Genomic DNA, 17,898 nt, shown 5'->3' on the forward strand with positions numbered 1-17,898 from the left:
TATATCCTTCTGAAATTGTAAGGCTCAAGGATGTGGACAAGGTGCTCAGATCAGTCAGGGAGGCCACTTGTGTTCTGGACCCTTGTCCCTCTTGGCTGATAAAAACTAGTTGGGAGGGGACAGTCAGCTGGGCCAGGGAGATGGTTACCGCCTGCCTACGAGAGAGGGTGGTCCCTGCCTGCTTGAAGGAGGCAGTGGTAAGAAACGATACCTGGATTTGGGAAAATCGAAGCAATTACCAATGGGACGCAGGTGGCGCTGTGGTCTAAACCACAGAGCCTAGGACTTGCCGATCAGAAGGTCGGCAGTTCGAATCCCCGTGATGGGGTGAGCTCCCGTTGCTCGGTCCCAGCTCCTGCCAACCTAGCAGTTCGAAAGCACGTCAAAGTGCAAGTAGATAAATAGGTACCGCTCCGGCGGGAAGGTAAATGGCGTTTCCGTGCGCTGCTCTGGTTCGCCAGAAGCGGCTTTGTCATGCTGGCCACATGACCTGGAAGCTGTACGCCGGCTCCCTTGGCCAATGATGCGAGATGAGCGCCGCAACCCCAGAGTCGCTCACGACTGGACCTAATGGTCAGGGGTCCCTTTACCTTTAAGCAATTACCAGCCAATTGCCCATCTCCCCTTCTTGGTGAAGGTCCTAAAATGGGTGGTCATGGACCAGATCCAGGTGCCTTTGGAGGAAACTGATGTTCTGGTTCCATTTCAATCAGGGTTTCGGCACAAAAATTGCTTTGGTTGTCCTATTTTGTTTGTTACTATGTTAAAGGTGCTACCTACAAGATTGCCCTCCTACAAGATTGCCCTCCTCCCCTCCTCCTCCCTCCTTACCTACAAGATTGCCCTCATCCTCCTATGCCCACTCAACCACTCGATTGGCAGAATGGGCACTACGAGAGGTGCCACGTGATACTCGTTCCTCACTTATAAGAGCTTCATCATCATTTAGTGTGGCAGCACCTACCCTCTGGAACTCCCTGGAATTTTCACTGTACTCTTTTCAATGCCTGCTAAACAAATTTGTTTAGACAAGCCTACTCAGACACGGGGCATCTGTGTGGCCACAGGGAGAACTAGATGGGTCATTGGCCTAATCCAGCAGCCTCTTCTTGTGTTCCTATGTTCCAAATTTAATGCAGCCCTATGAAATCTGCACTTCTCAAACTGATAGATGAAGCAAAGCACAGCTCTCCTTTGGAATTCTCACTTCACCAAATTTCGCAATGCCGTTCTCCAACCGAAGAATGCACACGAAAAGGCATTTACTGGGAGAGATGACCAGGGTTAGAAACTCAGCTAGGTGCCAAATGGATCCTTAAACCAAGGTTACTGTCACCAAAACAGAATGCCTAGTTGCCATTTGGGGGCCAGGCAGCTTGAAAGTTGTAATTTTCCATACGACTTTTTGGTTCCTGAAATACGTTCTCATTGTGCAGATAAAATATAATGGATGGAATTCTACAGGATGTGTGCGAAATGTGCCTGCTGGAGAAGACATATGAAAAAGCGCCTTCTGTTGAGGGGAAATTGCTTAGAAAAATGCATGTACAAGCAAAATATACAGCTTATACTAGGGAAATGTGCACAAACTGCATACAGATTTCCATAAGGCTTTTTGGTTTAAGAGGGAGAAAATCAAACATCTACAGTGGGCAGCTCGTGGACCGGGCAGCTCGTGGGTCGGATAAACGGCCTCCGTGGGCCGCATCCGGCCCATGGGCCGGAGGTTGCTGATGCCTGGGTTAGTGTCAGACTAGGAGCTGGTAGAGACCAGGGTTCAAATCCTCACTTGGCCATGTACGCCTCCTTGAAGGAAGAGGTGGAATATAAACGCAGTAAATGAATAAGTGAATGAATAACTCCCTCCACACTCACAAGACTTATAGGCCCGAGGGATTAAGAGTAGAACAGGGAGATGGACAAAATCCTTGTGGGCGGAAGAGTTTCCCTGCTGCCTTCCTAGACCAGCCATGGAGGAGCAGGAGGAGGAGAATCACAGGGCTGGTTGTTTTCAATTTTCTGATCCCTGGGCTGGCCCCAAGCCAAGCCCTTTTAGCCGTGAAGGGGATAAAGTTCTTTGGCTTGAGGAGATTCTTCACTCTCTGCCCGCGAGCTGAACTTTGCCTCCAAGTTTGCTTGCCGGGGGCTGCATCTCTCCCCGGATCCCCTGGTCAGATGAGGGGAGACTCGGGAGCAGCTGGGCTTTGCAGAGTTCCCTTGCCTCTGAAGGCTGAACCCCGGGCAATGAGCTCTTAAGGAAAACAGGTGCCAAGGGGGCACCTCTGGGGAGGAAGGGGGAAATCAGCAGATTTTGCATGTCTTTGAACAATCTGGACTCCTCTCATCAGGTTGTTTTGTCTACCTACTGGGGAGAAGTTAGCCTTCTCTCTCTGCTAGCCTGCCTTTGGAGAGCTTGATTGCAAACAAGGTAATATTCTGTTTTACCTGCTCTGCCTTCAAACCATCTTATTTCCTTTACCAATGAACTTTGGGCTGGCCATGTGTTAAACGGTTAGCCTTAAAAAAAAACCCACCGCAAAACATGCTGAACAGTAACGTTTAAAATCCCTAATTATTCAACTTGTGGGGATTGTTGTATAAAGAAAGCTGGCAGTTTTCTTTCTTATGAAAGCAGTATTCCTGGTGATCCAAAGTACAAAAGTTTTGTTTTCAAATCCTCTTTACAATTTGTCTTAATTAGAACTAGGAAGTATTACATGAATTCTTTCCTGTTAAGAAGTCTCTCTCTCTCTCTCTCTCTCTCTCTCTCTCCCTCCCTCCCTCCCTCCCTCTCCCTCTCCCTCCCCCCCCCGTGTGTGTGTGTGTGCGCGCGCGCGTGAGAGAGGGGGGAGAGAGAGAATAAAACAAGAATTGTAACTTTTTCTGTTCAGTATACAGTAATTTAACTTCTGGAGTTCCTGAGTTTTTTTACTTACGCATTTGCTGGGATTTGCATGTAGTTGCTGGAATTAAAATCTTCAAACACATTAAAAATTGGATGTTTTGTTTTGAGCTCTGCCAACTTCTACTTAAACCCAAGCTGTCATTATCAATATGACTACTCTCCAGAGTAAAGTTTCAAAGGTATTCAGGAATATTTATGGGAAAGTTGGGGGAGCTTTTGCTTGAACAAAGACTTGTTCATTGGCAGGACTTCAAAACAGGTGAAGCATCTGATTTTAACATGGGCTTGTTTTCTTGTTTTTAAAAAAGAATTGTTTATGATGCTTGTATTTCAGATTTGCTAACCAACACAAAGTGGATGTGAAGTATATTATAATGTATTTTTTCAAATAAAATGAGCTCTTCAGTCACTGTGATTTCCTCCATTTCCCATTCATCCCAATGGAAGCTTCCCCCACCCCAATGCAAAGGGGGCCTGATCTGAAACTGAACCTTGGCATGAGAGGTTGGGGGGGCTTTAACTCTTTGTCACCCCTGTCGTGGTCCTGATCCATATTGGGCCCCTGCACTTGCTATTTGCAGCCGCTTCCATTGGAGCAAATGGGAAAATGAGTACCGTACTTTATTATTATCTGTTAGATTTCTTCCCTTTCATCTGAAGGTCCCAGGGCTGTTTACAACCACAGAAAATCAACTGAAATAATTTACAGTCAAATTATAGTATGAGTCCTTAAAAGAACCATCTCAAATATCAAAGGCAGGGTACATCATTGTTAGCTGATGTAAGAGCAAAAGGTTAAATGCTCCACATTTGCAATCTACTTTCAAAAAACCTATTCATGCATTTAGCAATTGTGTGGATGACGTCTTGTCTAATTTCGTTCTAAATCTGTATTTTTATTGCTCTCGAGTTACACTGCATTTACTCTGGGCCGTCTGGATCCAGAGCTTTAATATTCTTATGTGTGTTCAGGGTTGAAGCTACATACAATCAAGGGGAAGCACGAGCAGCCTTCACCAGTGGCTGTGGTTTTGTTAAGCATCCTCATTGTCCAGGAAGGGTTGAACTGCAAACCCTCTTCCTACTCTGGACAGGACTCCCACCAAGCGGAGATTAAATCCGAATCACTGTGGGAAGGCTGTGGTTCTTGTTTGGTTGACCTCTCCTCTTGGTGGGGGGGCTGAAGATTAGTGAACCAGCCTTCATCACCCACCCTGTCCATCCCTTTGATGTACCCTAAGCATATTCCAGGCCTTCCCTTTGCACCCAGAGGTTAAACCCTCTAAGCCTTGGTGCAAAGCCTCCAACATTTGTCTGATGAAAATAGAGGTGTCCTATTCCATAGCATTAGTAGTAGTAGTAGTAGTAGTAGTAGTAGTAGTAATAATAATAATAATTTTATTTATTTTTATTTCTACCCCACCCATCTGGGGCTGGTTGCCCCAGCTACTCTGGGCAGCTTCCAGCATACACACGCTCTCTCTCACACAAAACATTTAGAATACTTCTCTATACTGTACAGGGCTGCCTTCGGATAGGGTTGCCATATTTCAAGGAGTGAAAATCCAGACAGAAAGGTTGTTGAGATTCTTTTGGGAAAGTTGTTGAGCTATTTTTAAGGGAAATCGGCAAAAACAACACTGCCAACATGGGTTGCCATACATCCGGATTTTCCTGGATGTCAGCGATTTATGCTCTCACACTGTTTCCGACAGCCGATTGCCAGATATGTCCAGGAAATTCTGAACATATGGCAACACTGCTTCAGATGTCTTCTTAAGGTTGTATAGGGGCGCATAACTGAGGTCAGCTTACAGCCATTGATGAATTTTTGCTAAATAAACAATGAGGGCTGCACTAATCTCCATGACAACAACAACAACGAGATGATGCAGAGATGGTTGATTTAAGTGGGCAGGTTATGGCAGGACTTTTCTTCTGCAATGTGGATGACAAGCAGCAGTCCGACAGGTGAACCTTTTCCCAATATGGCAATGCAGTTCTCAGGGGGTGAGGAGGAATTGGGCCTTTTTGCTTGGCCTGCTATCCCTGTTCTCAGAGTGGCTATGGGAAACCAGCAAGCAGGACCCGAACACAAGAACCACCCCCCACCGGTGGAATTCAGACTCATTGCTGCCTCCCACTGCAAAGATAGAGCATAGCCATTGTGGCTAGGTCGCCCTCTTCTCCATTCATTTGTCCAATTGTCTTTCAAAGCCATCTGGGTTGGTGCCCATCACTGCCTCCCATGGGAGGTAGTTCCGTAGCTTAACTATGCACTGCCTGAAGAAGTGCTTTCTTTTGCTTCTACTTCTGGCCTGGGCCCCCCGAAGTGTTGTTTGACTTTGGGGGCTCTGCTCTATCGGAATTTCAGGCTTCCTTCTTTCCCAGCCCTACCTGGAGATGCCAAAGATTGAGCCCCCATCCACCTGCATGTAAAGCTTGTGCTCTGCCACCAACAGGGCCGGCCCACCCATGTGGCAAGGTGAGGCAACTGCCTCGGGCATCATAATTCACCAGGGCAGCAGATCCCCCTGTTGATTCTTCTCCTGATGTAGATCGTCCCTCACTCCTTCCTCTCTGCCGGGGAAGCTTGTGCCATGCTTCTCCCCACCAGCCCCTGGGAGCAGTGAGATAAGGGACAAGGCCTCTGTGACACGAGGAAATAGCAGCAGATAAAGCCAAGGCTCCAATTCCACAAGAAGACAGAGATAGTGCCCTATCGCAATCCCACTGCATGCCACAACATGTTCTTAACAGGAAGCTTCCCAGACTCAGACAGGCTGCCAAACTGCTGTTTGCAATATGATTCATTATTGAATCATATTGATGGTGACAATCTCCTTTCTACTGAGGTTGGGGGCAGCCAACGTGTGATGACCTCCAGATGTAATGGGACTGAGTTGCAACATCATCCCTGACCATTGGCTGTCCTTGCCGGGCTGGTGGGAGTTGGAACTGAACGTCTGGAGAGCATCACAGCAACCGCTCTTAATCTAGGTCAGGCTAGCAAGGTGTTAGGCTGGCAAGGTTTTGCATCCCTGTTCAGTCATCCAATGACTTTGGGAGCCATTGATACCACTAGGCTTGTTCCTGCTGCCCACCTTTCACTTGTTCAGCAGGAGAGGATGCCAGGAAGACTCCACTGGTGGCGATGCTTTTATCTTCAAGCAATTCTTGACCCACCTTCATTAACCCAGCAGGGCATAATGCTTGCCACTGTTCCCACCACCACCACCACCATTTTTTAGACCAGTGATGGCGAACCTATGACACACGTGTCAGACATGACACGCAGAGCCCTCACTGCTGGCACGCACCCCATCGGCCCATTCGCACTGTTGTTGTTGTTGTTGTCCCCCCCCCATTTGTTCTCCCGCTCCTCCTCACGCTACAGCTTGTCTCCTCTGTTAAAACACAGATCTTTCGTTGTTGTTTTGTTGTTGTTGGTAGCCAGAGATTGGTTTTTTAACCCTTTCTGTGCTGTTTTTTTCTGGCGCTTTGGCAGACGATGATTGGGTGTAACAGCGTTCATTTTTTAACCCGTTCTGTGCTGGGTTTTTTGGTGCTGCGTGTTAGCTTCAGCGAAGGTATTATTTGTCATTTATTTCTGTTCTCTTCCCCCCCCAAAAAAGTGCAGTAGCTTTGGGGCATCCCTCCCAAAAAAGCAAAGCAACTTTTGCACTCCCCTCAAAAACCTCCAAAACTTTGGTCAGCAGCTAATGCTCAACAACTCTGGGCACTTTGTGATAAATAAGGGGTTTTTGGTTTGGTTTGGTTAAATAATTAGTTTTTGGTTTATTAAATACAGTTATATATTACAATTATACATTTTTGTTATTTAAACTATAAATACCACAAAATTATGGTTTTTTTCTCGAAGTGACACACCACCCGAGTTATGCTCAGTTTTTTGGCGAATTTTGACACACCAAGCTCAAAAGTTTGCCCATCACTGTTTTAGACTCTTGAAAACATCTCAGTTACAGGGAAGAAAGCTGTTTAAATCAAGAGTTTGGTTTACCTGTGGCCCTTCAACTAATTGTCAGGAATGAGTTGGAATCACTCGGCATCTGGGGTGCTGCAGGTTAGTTTAAGCATGGATTCGGAGCATCCTTTTATGCTAAGTGGAGCTGTGACAGTTTGGAATATATTGGATTTCTGCAGCCTAGTTAAATGGGGGATGGGGCCTGTGACTCACCTCTTCACTCTCTACCTGAACTTGCCTCGTATGAGATCTGAGAAGGGCCATAGCTTGTTGGTAGAGAACATACTGCGCATGCAGAAGGTCCCAGGCTCAACCCGTGGTATCTCCGGGTTGCCTTGGGAGAGGTAAAGGTAAAGGGACCCCTGTCCAGTTGTGACCAACTCTGGGGTTGCGCGCTCATCTCACATTATTGGCCGAGGGAGCCGGCGTATAGCTTCCAGGTCATGTGGTCAGCATGACAAAGCCGCTTCTGGCAAACCAGAGCAGCACATGGAAACGCCGTTTACCTTCCTGCTGTAGTGGTTCCTATTTATCTACTTGCATTTTGACGTGCTTTCGAACTGCTAGGTTGGCAGAAGCTGGGACCAAGCAACGGGAGCTCACCCCGTCACAGGGATTCGAACCGCCGACCTTCTGATCAGCAAGCCCTAGGCTCAGTGTTTAACCACAGCGCCACCTGGGTCCCCTTGCCTTGGGAGAGACTCCTGTCTAAAACTGCCTTTGGTAGGAAGATCCAGATGGACAAATGGTCTGACTGCTTTCAGGCAACTTCCCCCATAGCTGTATTTTTTAGGCACTCCAGTCAGCCCGGACAATGTAGGGCCATCTTATTTCCCACTTCAGGTCTAGATTTCATGCTACGGTGTGGATTTGTAGTGCTACACAACACCACAGCAGTTCAAGATGCTCAAATTGCACAGTGCAGAATGGTTTTTTCTTTGAATTGTTTCCTCTGCAACAAGAAGCACCAGATTGATGTCTAGCCAGTTGCAAATGAAAGCTAGAGCTTCCTGGATTCTCAAGCAGCTGCTGGGTACCCAGAACAAACATTTGGTTACAGTCAGCACTTATGGGAGTATTATATATCTGCTTGAATGCATCTGTTAATTTCTGGCCCTCCCTTGGAATTGCTGGCACATAGCTGTGGCGAGTCTGAGACCCTGTCCCCACTGGGATGGATACAAAACCTGTGTCTGGGCCACCCCACCTCAGATGGCAAACAGGTACGAGCAGGATGCTTCCACCTGAAGAAGAAAATAAAAATTCCTGCATGAATTGGATTCTTCTTTCTGCCTTTCTTTAATTTGCCTGCAGAAAATTCTTTCCTCAGGCTGTTTCCCTGGAGAGACGGAGAGAGAGTGGGGTGGGGGTAAAGGATAGAGAACTTGGGCACAGAAGAGTGTGGCTTGATCTGTATTGAGTCTGCAAAGCACCAGGAGAAGAACAAAGCCGTCCTGTGTGTACACAAGCCCCAGGTCCACCTTTCAGTTGCAACAGGTGCTGCCGGAGCTGAATAGCCTTGCAACTTGCCTTAATAATCCCTCGCACATTTGCAGCTGCCTTTAGCTCTTCCAAAGTGGGTCAGGTTGCCTTATGAGACACTTTGCCATATCCCCCCTCCGCATCCTGGAATGGGATCTTGTTGGTATGTAGGCAGGGGAGAACAAGACTCAGCTTTCCTTGGGGTGGAGTGCAGAAAAGAGAAGTAGCCTCACCCACCTTGCAGGGTTGTGGTAGGATAAAGGGGGGGCATTAAGTGATCTTGAGCTCTTCAGATCTTGAGGAAGGAGGAGTGTGTGTGAGATTTTTTATTTTTTTTAACGGTGAGGTGTTGATTGCTCATCTGCATCCTGGTCCTTCCTACATTTCTGTAGATACATATATTGATTTTGTATGCGTACGTATGTACATACATACATACATACATACATACCCTAGAACTTACTGCAATGGCTGTTATCATTTGAACTTCAACAAAATACTCTTTGGGGGTTACTTAATTCATATGAGAGGGACCCAGGTGGCGCTGTGGGTTAAACCACTGAGCCTAGGGCTTGCTGATCAGAAGGTCAGCGGTTCGAATCCCTGTGACGGGGTGAGCTCCCGTTGCTTAGTCCCAGCTCCTGCCAACCTAGCAGTTCGAAAGCACGTCAAAATGCAAGTAGATAAATAGGAACCGCTACAGCGGGAAGGTAAACGGCGTTTCCGTGCGCTGCTCTGGTCCGACAGAAGCGGCTTTGTCATGCTGGCCACATGACCTGGAAGCTATACGCCGGCTCCCTCAGCCAATAATGCGAGATGAGCGCGCAACCCCAGAGTCGGTCACGACTGGACCTAATGGTCAGGGGTACCTTTACTTTTACCTAATTCATATGAAATACTCCTGGAAAACGTTTCTGCTAGAGAAGGGTAGCTACTTTAAACACACTGCCTTAAAAAAGAGGAGAAAGATTGGCATAGAATTTACATGTGCTTTGATGTATAAATGCAGCTTCAGATTTAAGTAGATTTAAATATAAGCCTTCTTGCCCCAAAGAGGAAGACTGGGAGCTGCCAGGGGCAAACTGCAGATGGGCCTTGCTTAATTTTCTTATGGATCTGTATCACTGAACTGGGCATGAACCAGACAGCCCTTCAGTTAGAGGAAGCCTTCAAACAGGCTAGGGTGGTCCTCTGTAATGTGGCCACCCAAAACAGATCAAAATATTGAAAGCAAGTGAACTAATTCATGGAGGAGACAGTTATTGGCAGCTACTAGCCACAATGGCTATGCTGTCCCCACAGCTGAATGCCACAGTGCTCGTTCTGGAAACCACAGAAGGGGAGAGGGCCCTTGTGCTCGGATCCTGCTTGAGCACTGGACCAGATGGGCCACTGGCCTGATCCAGCAGGCTCCTCTTACATTCTCAGATCTAGGGATTGTGGCCAGTTTGTCAATGAAATGTATTGTTATATGGTGCCCCCTCCTCACAAATCTCTGAGCGGTGCAAGAATCCAGGGGCAGAGCCGTCTTTCCCATTGGGTTTACTGGCGCATTGCACCAGGGCGCCGGCCTCTCAGGGGCGCCCCAGCGAGTGGGAGAGCTGTGTGGCTTTGCTGGCCGCCTCCCCTTTCCCTCCTGCATGCCCCCCAGCTGCGCCCCTCCAACTATATGGCTGGTGGGTGTGCAGCTTCCTTCCCAAGCCTCCGCGGGAGGAGAGTGATCCCCACAAAGGCTGGGGAAAAGGTCGACAACTCTAGGAAACGGGTGGGACGCCGGAGGGATCTTTGCACCACGGCACCGGATATGCTTAAGACGGCCCTGTCCAGGCATATCAGTCACACTTCCCAGGGACTGTGCTTACTTTTGGACAATGAGACACAGAAGTCTGTGGCATCTTTATGATCTATGGTTCATTTACACATATATGCAGCCTGAGTATGGATGGAGAGCGTGTGGAGCATTCACATCCCAGGAGGGTACTGTTTCCTCCCATTGTTGCAGCCCCAGATTCCAAGAGACCCCCAATATCACGTGTGCTCTGCCCGCCTCCCGCCACGCTTGCAAAATGGAAAATTTTTCTGTTTGCTTAGATTCACTTGCCAGTCTTACTCAGAACAAACCCATTGAAGTGAATGGACCCGACTAACTTAGGTTCATTAATTTCAATGGGTCTACTCTGAGTAAGACTTAGTTGGGCACAACCTCTTATGTTTCAACAATGGCAGCCACCATCCAGGCGGACTTTCACGCCCAGATTCCTGGCTCAGCTGAGCTACCTTCCCGATGCAACTCCTGCGCAAAGTTCAATTGAATTGAATTAACTCTCTCTAAAAGAAATCAAAAGCTGTTCTTGAGTCAGATCTCTTATCGTTTTTATTAAAAGCCACATGCAATATGCTCTCGTTGCCCTCTCTGCTCCTCCATCCCCTCCCACCCCTCAAACACTTCCCAATTCACTGTTGCGCTATTCATTTTGGCGAAAGGCAAAATGCTCTCTGGGGAGTGATGGATAGTGGGAAATGAAGAATACGGAGGGGCTTTATTGCAGCCATCAATCTCTTCCCTCGCAGTCTCGATCAAAGCCTTTGCTTTCGCAGGCAGAGGTTAGGCAGAGGAGCAAAGGGATCGGGTTTCGGGCAAACGCAGGGCGGAGTGTGGACTCCATGCTGGGAGAGGGAGCAAGAATTTGGCTCTCGCAAGGCGGTCTCTGTGAGCTGCCCGGCACGGTCTGTGGGGAGACGAGGGGACCATACAGATAGTGAAGGGGTGGAAGGGGGAAGGTGTAGACTCTGGCTCTGAATGTGCCACCAACAGCCTGTGTGACTCCCCCCTCAGAAATTCTGAAATCCTTACTTGTACATCTCCTTAGATTTGGGTGATCCAAATTCATAGAACCGTAGAAGGGACCCCGAGGGCCATCCAGTCCAACCCCCTGCAATGCGGGAATCTCAGCTAAGACATCCATGGCAGATGGCCACCCAATCTCTGCTTTAAACCCTCGAGGAAGGAGAGTCCAGTCACCTCCTGAGGGAGGCCGCTCCACTGTCAAACACCTCACACTGTCAGAAAGTTCTTCCTGATGTTCAGGACTAGTTAGTGGCCAGTAGCCCTCACAAGCTGCACAGTTAAACTTCGGAACTCGCTCCCCCTGGAAGCAGTGATGGCCACCAACTCAAATGGCTTTAGATGAGGATGAGAGAAATTCATGGAGGCTCCCAGCCAGGGTGGCTCTGCTCTGCCCCCACAGTTGGAGGCAGCAAATGCTTCTGAATACCACGAGCTGCTCATGTTGTAAACCACGAGCTGCTCTTGTGCTCCGATCCTGCTTGCTGATTTCCCTTTGGTCACCTAGTTGGTCACTGTGAGACCAGGATTTTTGATTTTTTTAAAAAAATGTATTTATTAAAGATTTTCTCAAACAACAAAACATACAAAAATACAAAACACACAAAGAAAATTACAAAACATAAAAAAGAAAAAACAAGAATACAAAAAAATGCAAAAACAAACATTCTAACTATAACCCTTATTTCCAATCTATTGACTTCCTCATTCCACCTCCTTCTGCGATTCTTTACATATCCTCCATAGTAAACTCTAAATCTTATATAAATTCTAATTGTTATTTTAACTATACCTTAATTCTTTAATATTTTATATCTTATCATTTTATGTTCTATCTAGATCTTACTTCTTAATTAAATTGTCCTTAACTTCTATCAATGCTTATTTCACACCATTGTATTATCTACAACCTCTATTTTATCTCCCTCACTTCCACTAATTCTAATCTATTATACGTTTATTCTTTAAATAAATTTTAAATTTATTCCAATCTTCTTCCACTGCTACTTCACTCCGATCCCAGGATTTTGGACTAGATGGGCCATTGGCCTGATCCAGCAGGCCAGTTCTTGTGTTCTGAGGACTGAGGGCCAGTGCTCTAATTGCAGAAGAAATTCATGCCCTTCTTTTGGAGCTGGCCCCCTTAGCTACTGTTTTTCTTAGAAATGGAGAGCATGGTTTGGCTTCAATTGGGAGGAGTTGGGACGTGGAACCCAATAAGTGCTTGCTGCATCAGGCCCATGGCCCACTTAGTCCAGCATCCTGTTCTCATGGTGGCCCTACCAGATGCCCCCAGGGGAAGCCCACCAGCAGGATCTGAGCCCAAGAGCCCTCTCCCATGAGAATTAGAGAAGAGCCCATTTGCTCTATTAAAGCCATCTTTAATCATTTTTGCTTAAGCCCCCTCCTCCGCCCTGCTCCCGAGATTCACGTAAACCTCTGTTAAGTAAAGAAAACAATTGGTTTGGTTCATTCTGGGTCGGGCATTCTCCGCAGTGGAGGGTGGGTGGGCAGGATCCCAGTTTAACCTGCCCGTGGTTCCTTTTAATCCCCTTGTCCCATGCCATGACCCAGACTCTCCCAAGCGAGATTTTTATGGCCACGCACTCTATTCTCCTTTGTTTTCATCAGCTGTTGAAACAGGAGCCACTTTGAGCCAAGTTCTACAGAGTAAAGTGGGAGGGAGAAAGAGGCAGAAGCAGCTAAAGGAGAAAGAGTTGAGTCGGATGTGTTGAGCCTCACAGCTGCCAGAGCTGGGCGCAATGGGGGTTTAAACTCAGCAAGTTGACCTGAATCAGCTGCAGGACAGATGCTTAATAAGAAGGGTTAAATCTATAGCTAAGAAGAAGAAAAAATCTGACACATCCCCCCCCCTCCATTATTCGTTGCATTTATCCTGCCGGACAGAAGCTAACAGGATGTCTTCCCAAGGGTTGGTGACCGACGACCTCTCCATGGATGGCAACTTTGCTTCTGACGATAACTGGTATATATATGACCAAACAGGAGACCAGGATGGGTGAGTATTGCTAATCCATTTGTTTCCCAAGTATGATGTGTAGGGAATGCAATTCAGTGGGGGGAATCTCTCTGAAATGAATGTGCTTCTAAAACTTCCCCTTCCTTTCCCACTTCCTTCCAAATTTCGGTTTCCTATCTGCTCAAGATACTCCAGCCTTTACCAAATATTTGGTACCTTTATGTCCAGCATTGTACTTTATTTGACTGCTACATCTCATAGATGGTTTGGGAAGGTGTTTTGAGAGTGTTTTCTTGGGGGACCTGCAATGGCATATGACTACATTTGATTGCCTGGAATGTAAAGGTATGTAGTATCTGAGAGATAACATGCAATGGAAGTTTTAGTACCTTACCTTCATATTCAATGCCTTCTGAAACCATGAGTAGGTGCCAACAGGTCTAAAGTACTCAAATTTTCACTGGGGGGAGGGGGAGAATACATTTTGGTGATGTAGAATAATCTGTCTTTCACCACCAACCCTGCCACACTCCTTGGCAAAGCTGTTCCTAAAAGTCCCTATGCCAGCATTTTCTGTAATCTATTAATCTTCCTGTACTACTTTATCATGGTCTCCTCCTGACTGTTCTAAATTCTGGGGCAGAAATCATATCACATATCATATCATATCCATATTCTGTATTGGTATTAACGTGTTTTTGGAAGTAGCCTTTTCAGTTCAGCAAAGCAAACTGTATTTTGAGAACTTTCACTCCTCGAATCCAAGGCATTTTGTTGGGGGGTGCATTTCATACAACTTTCGACCCCCCTCTCCCCACTGCCCCCGGAATGCAACCTTTTCATTTATTTGTGGCAGCTATGGCCAGTGATCTATGCAATATGGTGCTGTGCTCCTTACTGGAGCCCAGGACTTGTTCCCTCACCATTCGGAGTGAGGGCAGGAATCATTCTTTTCTGATTCTGCCCTCACTCGGAAATGGTTTCATGAATGTTTCCCGCATGGCCACAGTGTCACTTCGCTAGCCTAAATACCCAACAAACAGCCTATGAACAAAGTGGTAACATTGGCAACCCCCCCCCCCCCGCCCGCTACAATTAGACATTAGTTTTGATTGATTGATTTGAACTGTAGATTCTATCGGCTTGGATCAGTCTAAAGACTAGCAAATATGGCTTCATATTTGTTTCAATATTCCCATTTCATTTTCATTTATTTTTAAAGCCTTATTTTTATTTTCCTTCTGCTGGGAGCAGCAAGGTCTTATTTCCTTCCTTCCTTCCTTCCTTCCTTCCTTCATTCATTCATTCATTCTTATTTTTACTGGATTTTTGAAACAAAAGTTTAATATCGCTCTCACAATAAATTTGGTACCAATAAGAATGCCAAGCTTAAGCGATGTTATATAGAGTTTTTCAACAACAAAAAGGGAAATAAAATTAAGACCCACAACTACACCACAGGGTCCTATGCGGGTGCATTTTGCGGGTGAATTTTGTCGACCCCAAAATAGCCCTGTAATGTGGCCGTCAAAGGAAATGGTCTCCAGTGGCAACTCCCGCTTGCTCCTCTGAGCATTTGTTTTGAACCAAATGGGCTCCATTCAGTTTTGTTTTCCACTTGCTCCAAAAGGAATAAAAACATCAACGGGAGCCCTGCTGGATCAGGCGAGTAGCCCACCTAGTACAAGGGGATCAAGCCCAGCTGGATCAGGCCAGTAGCCCACTTAGTACAAGGGGCTCAAGGTGACTTACACAGTTCTCCTCCTCCCCGTTTTATCCTCACAGCAACCCTGTGCAGTAGACTAGGCTAAGACTGACCCAATGTTGGGATTTGAACCCCACTCTCTCCCAGTCCCAAGTCCAAGACTCTTACGGTAATTACTTAATTGCTCATTGGCTCATCAGTTGGGCTGTTTGTTTTTTGTTTAGGGTTTACTCATTGGTTTGAAACCTTCTGTCAAAGTCAACTGTGATTTTTGATATGAAGTTTAATAAATTCAAAGAATGCTGTTTTGTTTTTTGTTTTTGTTTCAAAACACAACATGGCCTCCTGTTAAGGCTCTCGTTTTCTTTCATTATTTTGTTTGTCTCATAATAGTAGTGGATTGCCTTTCAAAGCTGTTCATGGGGCAATTGACATGTTTGTTTTTGTTTTGTTTTGTAAAATCCACCCTGAATGGGGGGGGGGCGCACAACCTCTAAAACTAATAAACACATTTTAAAAAATAATAATCATAAAACAACAGGAACGTAGCAACAGAATAAAATAGTGCTGACTTTTCTACATAAGGTGAAATAACACTTCAGGGAGAAAGCAATTATGGGAATCATAGAATTGTAGAGTTGGAAGAGACCCCCCAAGGGTCAGCTAGTCCAAACTTATGCAATGGAGAAATCACAGCTAACCCAAAATTACTCCAAAGCCACAGCGGGAAAAGCCCTGCTTCCTGAAGGATAACAACAACAACAACAACAACAACAACAACAACAACAACAACAACAACAACATGTTCTTCCCCATGAACTGGATCTGAATGGGTCTGAAGGTGGCATCTTGCTGGATCCATGTGCAGCTCCCCCAGGTGGCAAACAACTGAACTGCACATGGCAGCTTCTCCAGGGAGCCCTGGGCTCCCTCCTCTCAGCCAGGCTGGCCTCTGGGTCCTCCGGGACAGGAAGAAGTGTAGGAGGGCTTCCTGTTCCAGTTGAGCCTTGCTTGAGCAACCGGGTCTCCCTGAGTTCCTGTGTGCTCCTATATCCTTAATTCCTGACTTCCCTTCTCGATCCTGACTCCTGGTTTATCCTTTTCAATTCTGGCCGCTGGCTGGTCTTGATTCACAGAACAGCTGCACAGCCACTACAGGTGGGCTAAACAGGTTGCAGAATCTTTTACTGGCTTGGATTCAAGAACTAGACCAGAATCACTGCTGAACCTGAACCCAAAACTGTAGCTTGAAACAGGCATCAGGAATCACCAGATTAACAGCAGTCCACGTGAAATGGACCTAGGGGGTCTTGGTAGACCACAAGCTTAAAGTGAGCCAACTGTGATGCAGCAGCAAAAAGGCTAGTGCAATTGTAGGCTACATCCACAGAACTCTAGTGGTCTACTGTCCAGATCAAGAGAAAGCATAGTGCCACTCTATTCTGTCTTGGTCAGACCACACCTGGGGTCCTGTGTCTACTTCTGGGGCCCCCAGTGTAAAAAGGCTATTGCCAAGCAGGAACATGTGCAGAGGCAGGTGACCGAGATGATAAAGAGTCTGGATTCCAAGACCTTTTGAGGAACCATTAAGGAAACTGGGGCTATTTCGCCTGGAGCAAAGAGGACTGAGATGTGGCCTGAGAGCCATCTTCAAATATCTAAAGGACTGTCACATGTAAGATGGAGTAAGCTTCCCTTCTGCTGCTCTAGAGCAGGCATCCCCAAACTGCGGCCTTCCAGATGTTTTGGCCTACAACTCCCATGATCCCTAGCTAACAGGACCAGTGGTCGGGGAAGATGGGAATTGTAGTCCAAAACATCTGGAGGGCCGAAGTTTGGGGATGCCTGCTCTAGAGGAGAAGACCCGAAGCCACAGATTCAAATAACAAGGAAGGAGATTCTGGCTAAATATTAGGAAGAACTTGCTAGCAGCAAGAACTGTTCGACAGGGAAGGGGAATCCCTTGGGAGGTTGTGGACTCTCCTTCCTTGGAGGTTTTTAAGCAGAGGTTGGATGGCCCTCAGTCAAGGGTGCTTTAGCCATGATCCCTGCATTGCAGGGGGTTGGCCTTTGGGATCCCTTCCAACCCTACAATTCTATGTTGCTAAAATGAGGTGCTGAGCGATTCAGCTGGGCCTTGCTAAACAGCATGACTAGAAGTGGGCATAAAGCTCCTCCTTGCATTCAGAATCAGATCCCAGGAAGGCTTGGACTTTAACTTCATTCATCTGCTGTAACTTGATCCCTGTTTGGGTTTGGGTGAAACCAGAAGCGCTGAAAAGTCACAACAAAGAGCCAAACTGCCCCTTTCTCTGGGTCAGCATCCAGCTGCTCATCCCTCCAGAAAGTTTGTTCTTGTTAGACTTTACCAGGGAGGGAGAGACTTGCAAAAAGAAAAAAGAGAGGCCCAGTCTTGCCCTGCCCTTTAAATCCGGCCAGTAGCACTGCCACAGAGCACACCATAGGGGTGTGAAATATTTCTTTGTTTGCTTGCTTACTATTACATTTTTATCCCGGTTGGAGGATGGATGGCGGCTAACAGATTGAGATTGACTCCTGACAAGACAGAGGTACTGTTTGTGGGGAACAGGAGGCGGGTGGGTGTGGAGGACTCCCTGGTCCTGAATGGGGTACCTGTGCCCCTGAAGGACCTGGTGCGCAGCCTGGGAGTCATTTTGGACTCGCAGCTGTCCATGGAGGCGCAGGTCAATTCTGTGTCCAGGGCAGCTGTTTATCAGCTCCATCTGGTACGCAGGCTGAGACCCTACCTGCCCGCGGACTGTCTCGCCAGAGTGGTGCATGCTCTAGTTATCTCCCGCTTGGACTACTGCAATGCGCTCTACGTGGGGCTACCTTTGAAGGTGATCCGGAAACTACAACTAACCCAGAATGTGGCAGCTAGACTGGTGACTGGGAGCGGCCACCGAGACCACATAACACCGGTCCTGAAAGACCTACATTGGCTCCCAGTACGTTTCCGAGCACAATTCAA

General features: G+C 46.9%; 1 protein-coding gene across 2 annotated transcripts in view; it reads left to right on the forward strand.

The window, feature by feature from the left end:
• Positions 1 to 2,296: 2,296 nt before the first annotated feature.
• Positions 2,297 to 17,898, forward strand: part of STRA6 (signaling receptor and transporter of retinol STRA6) — a 51,365-nt gene continuing 35,763 nt past the window's right edge. The window contains exons 1-2 of one of the 2 annotated variants that reach the window (XM_088657909.1): positions 2,297 to 2,428; positions 13,129 to 13,240. In XM_088657909.1, the coding sequence (XP_088514035.1) occupies positions 13,140 to 13,240 (101 nt within the window). In that variant the 5' untranslated portion in view covers positions 2,297 to 2,428; positions 13,129 to 13,139. Of the gene's footprint in view, positions 2,429 to 13,010; positions 13,241 to 17,898 lie in introns of those variants that run through there. The other variant, XM_060278998.2, reaches the window with a different exon arrangement.

This window comes from Zootoca vivipara, chromosome Z1, assembly GCF_965207765.1.
Source record: "Zootoca vivipara chromosome Z1, rZooViv2.hap1.1, whole genome shotgun sequence".
NCBI lineage: Eukaryota > Metazoa > Chordata > Lepidosauria > Squamata > Lacertidae > Zootoca > Zootoca vivipara.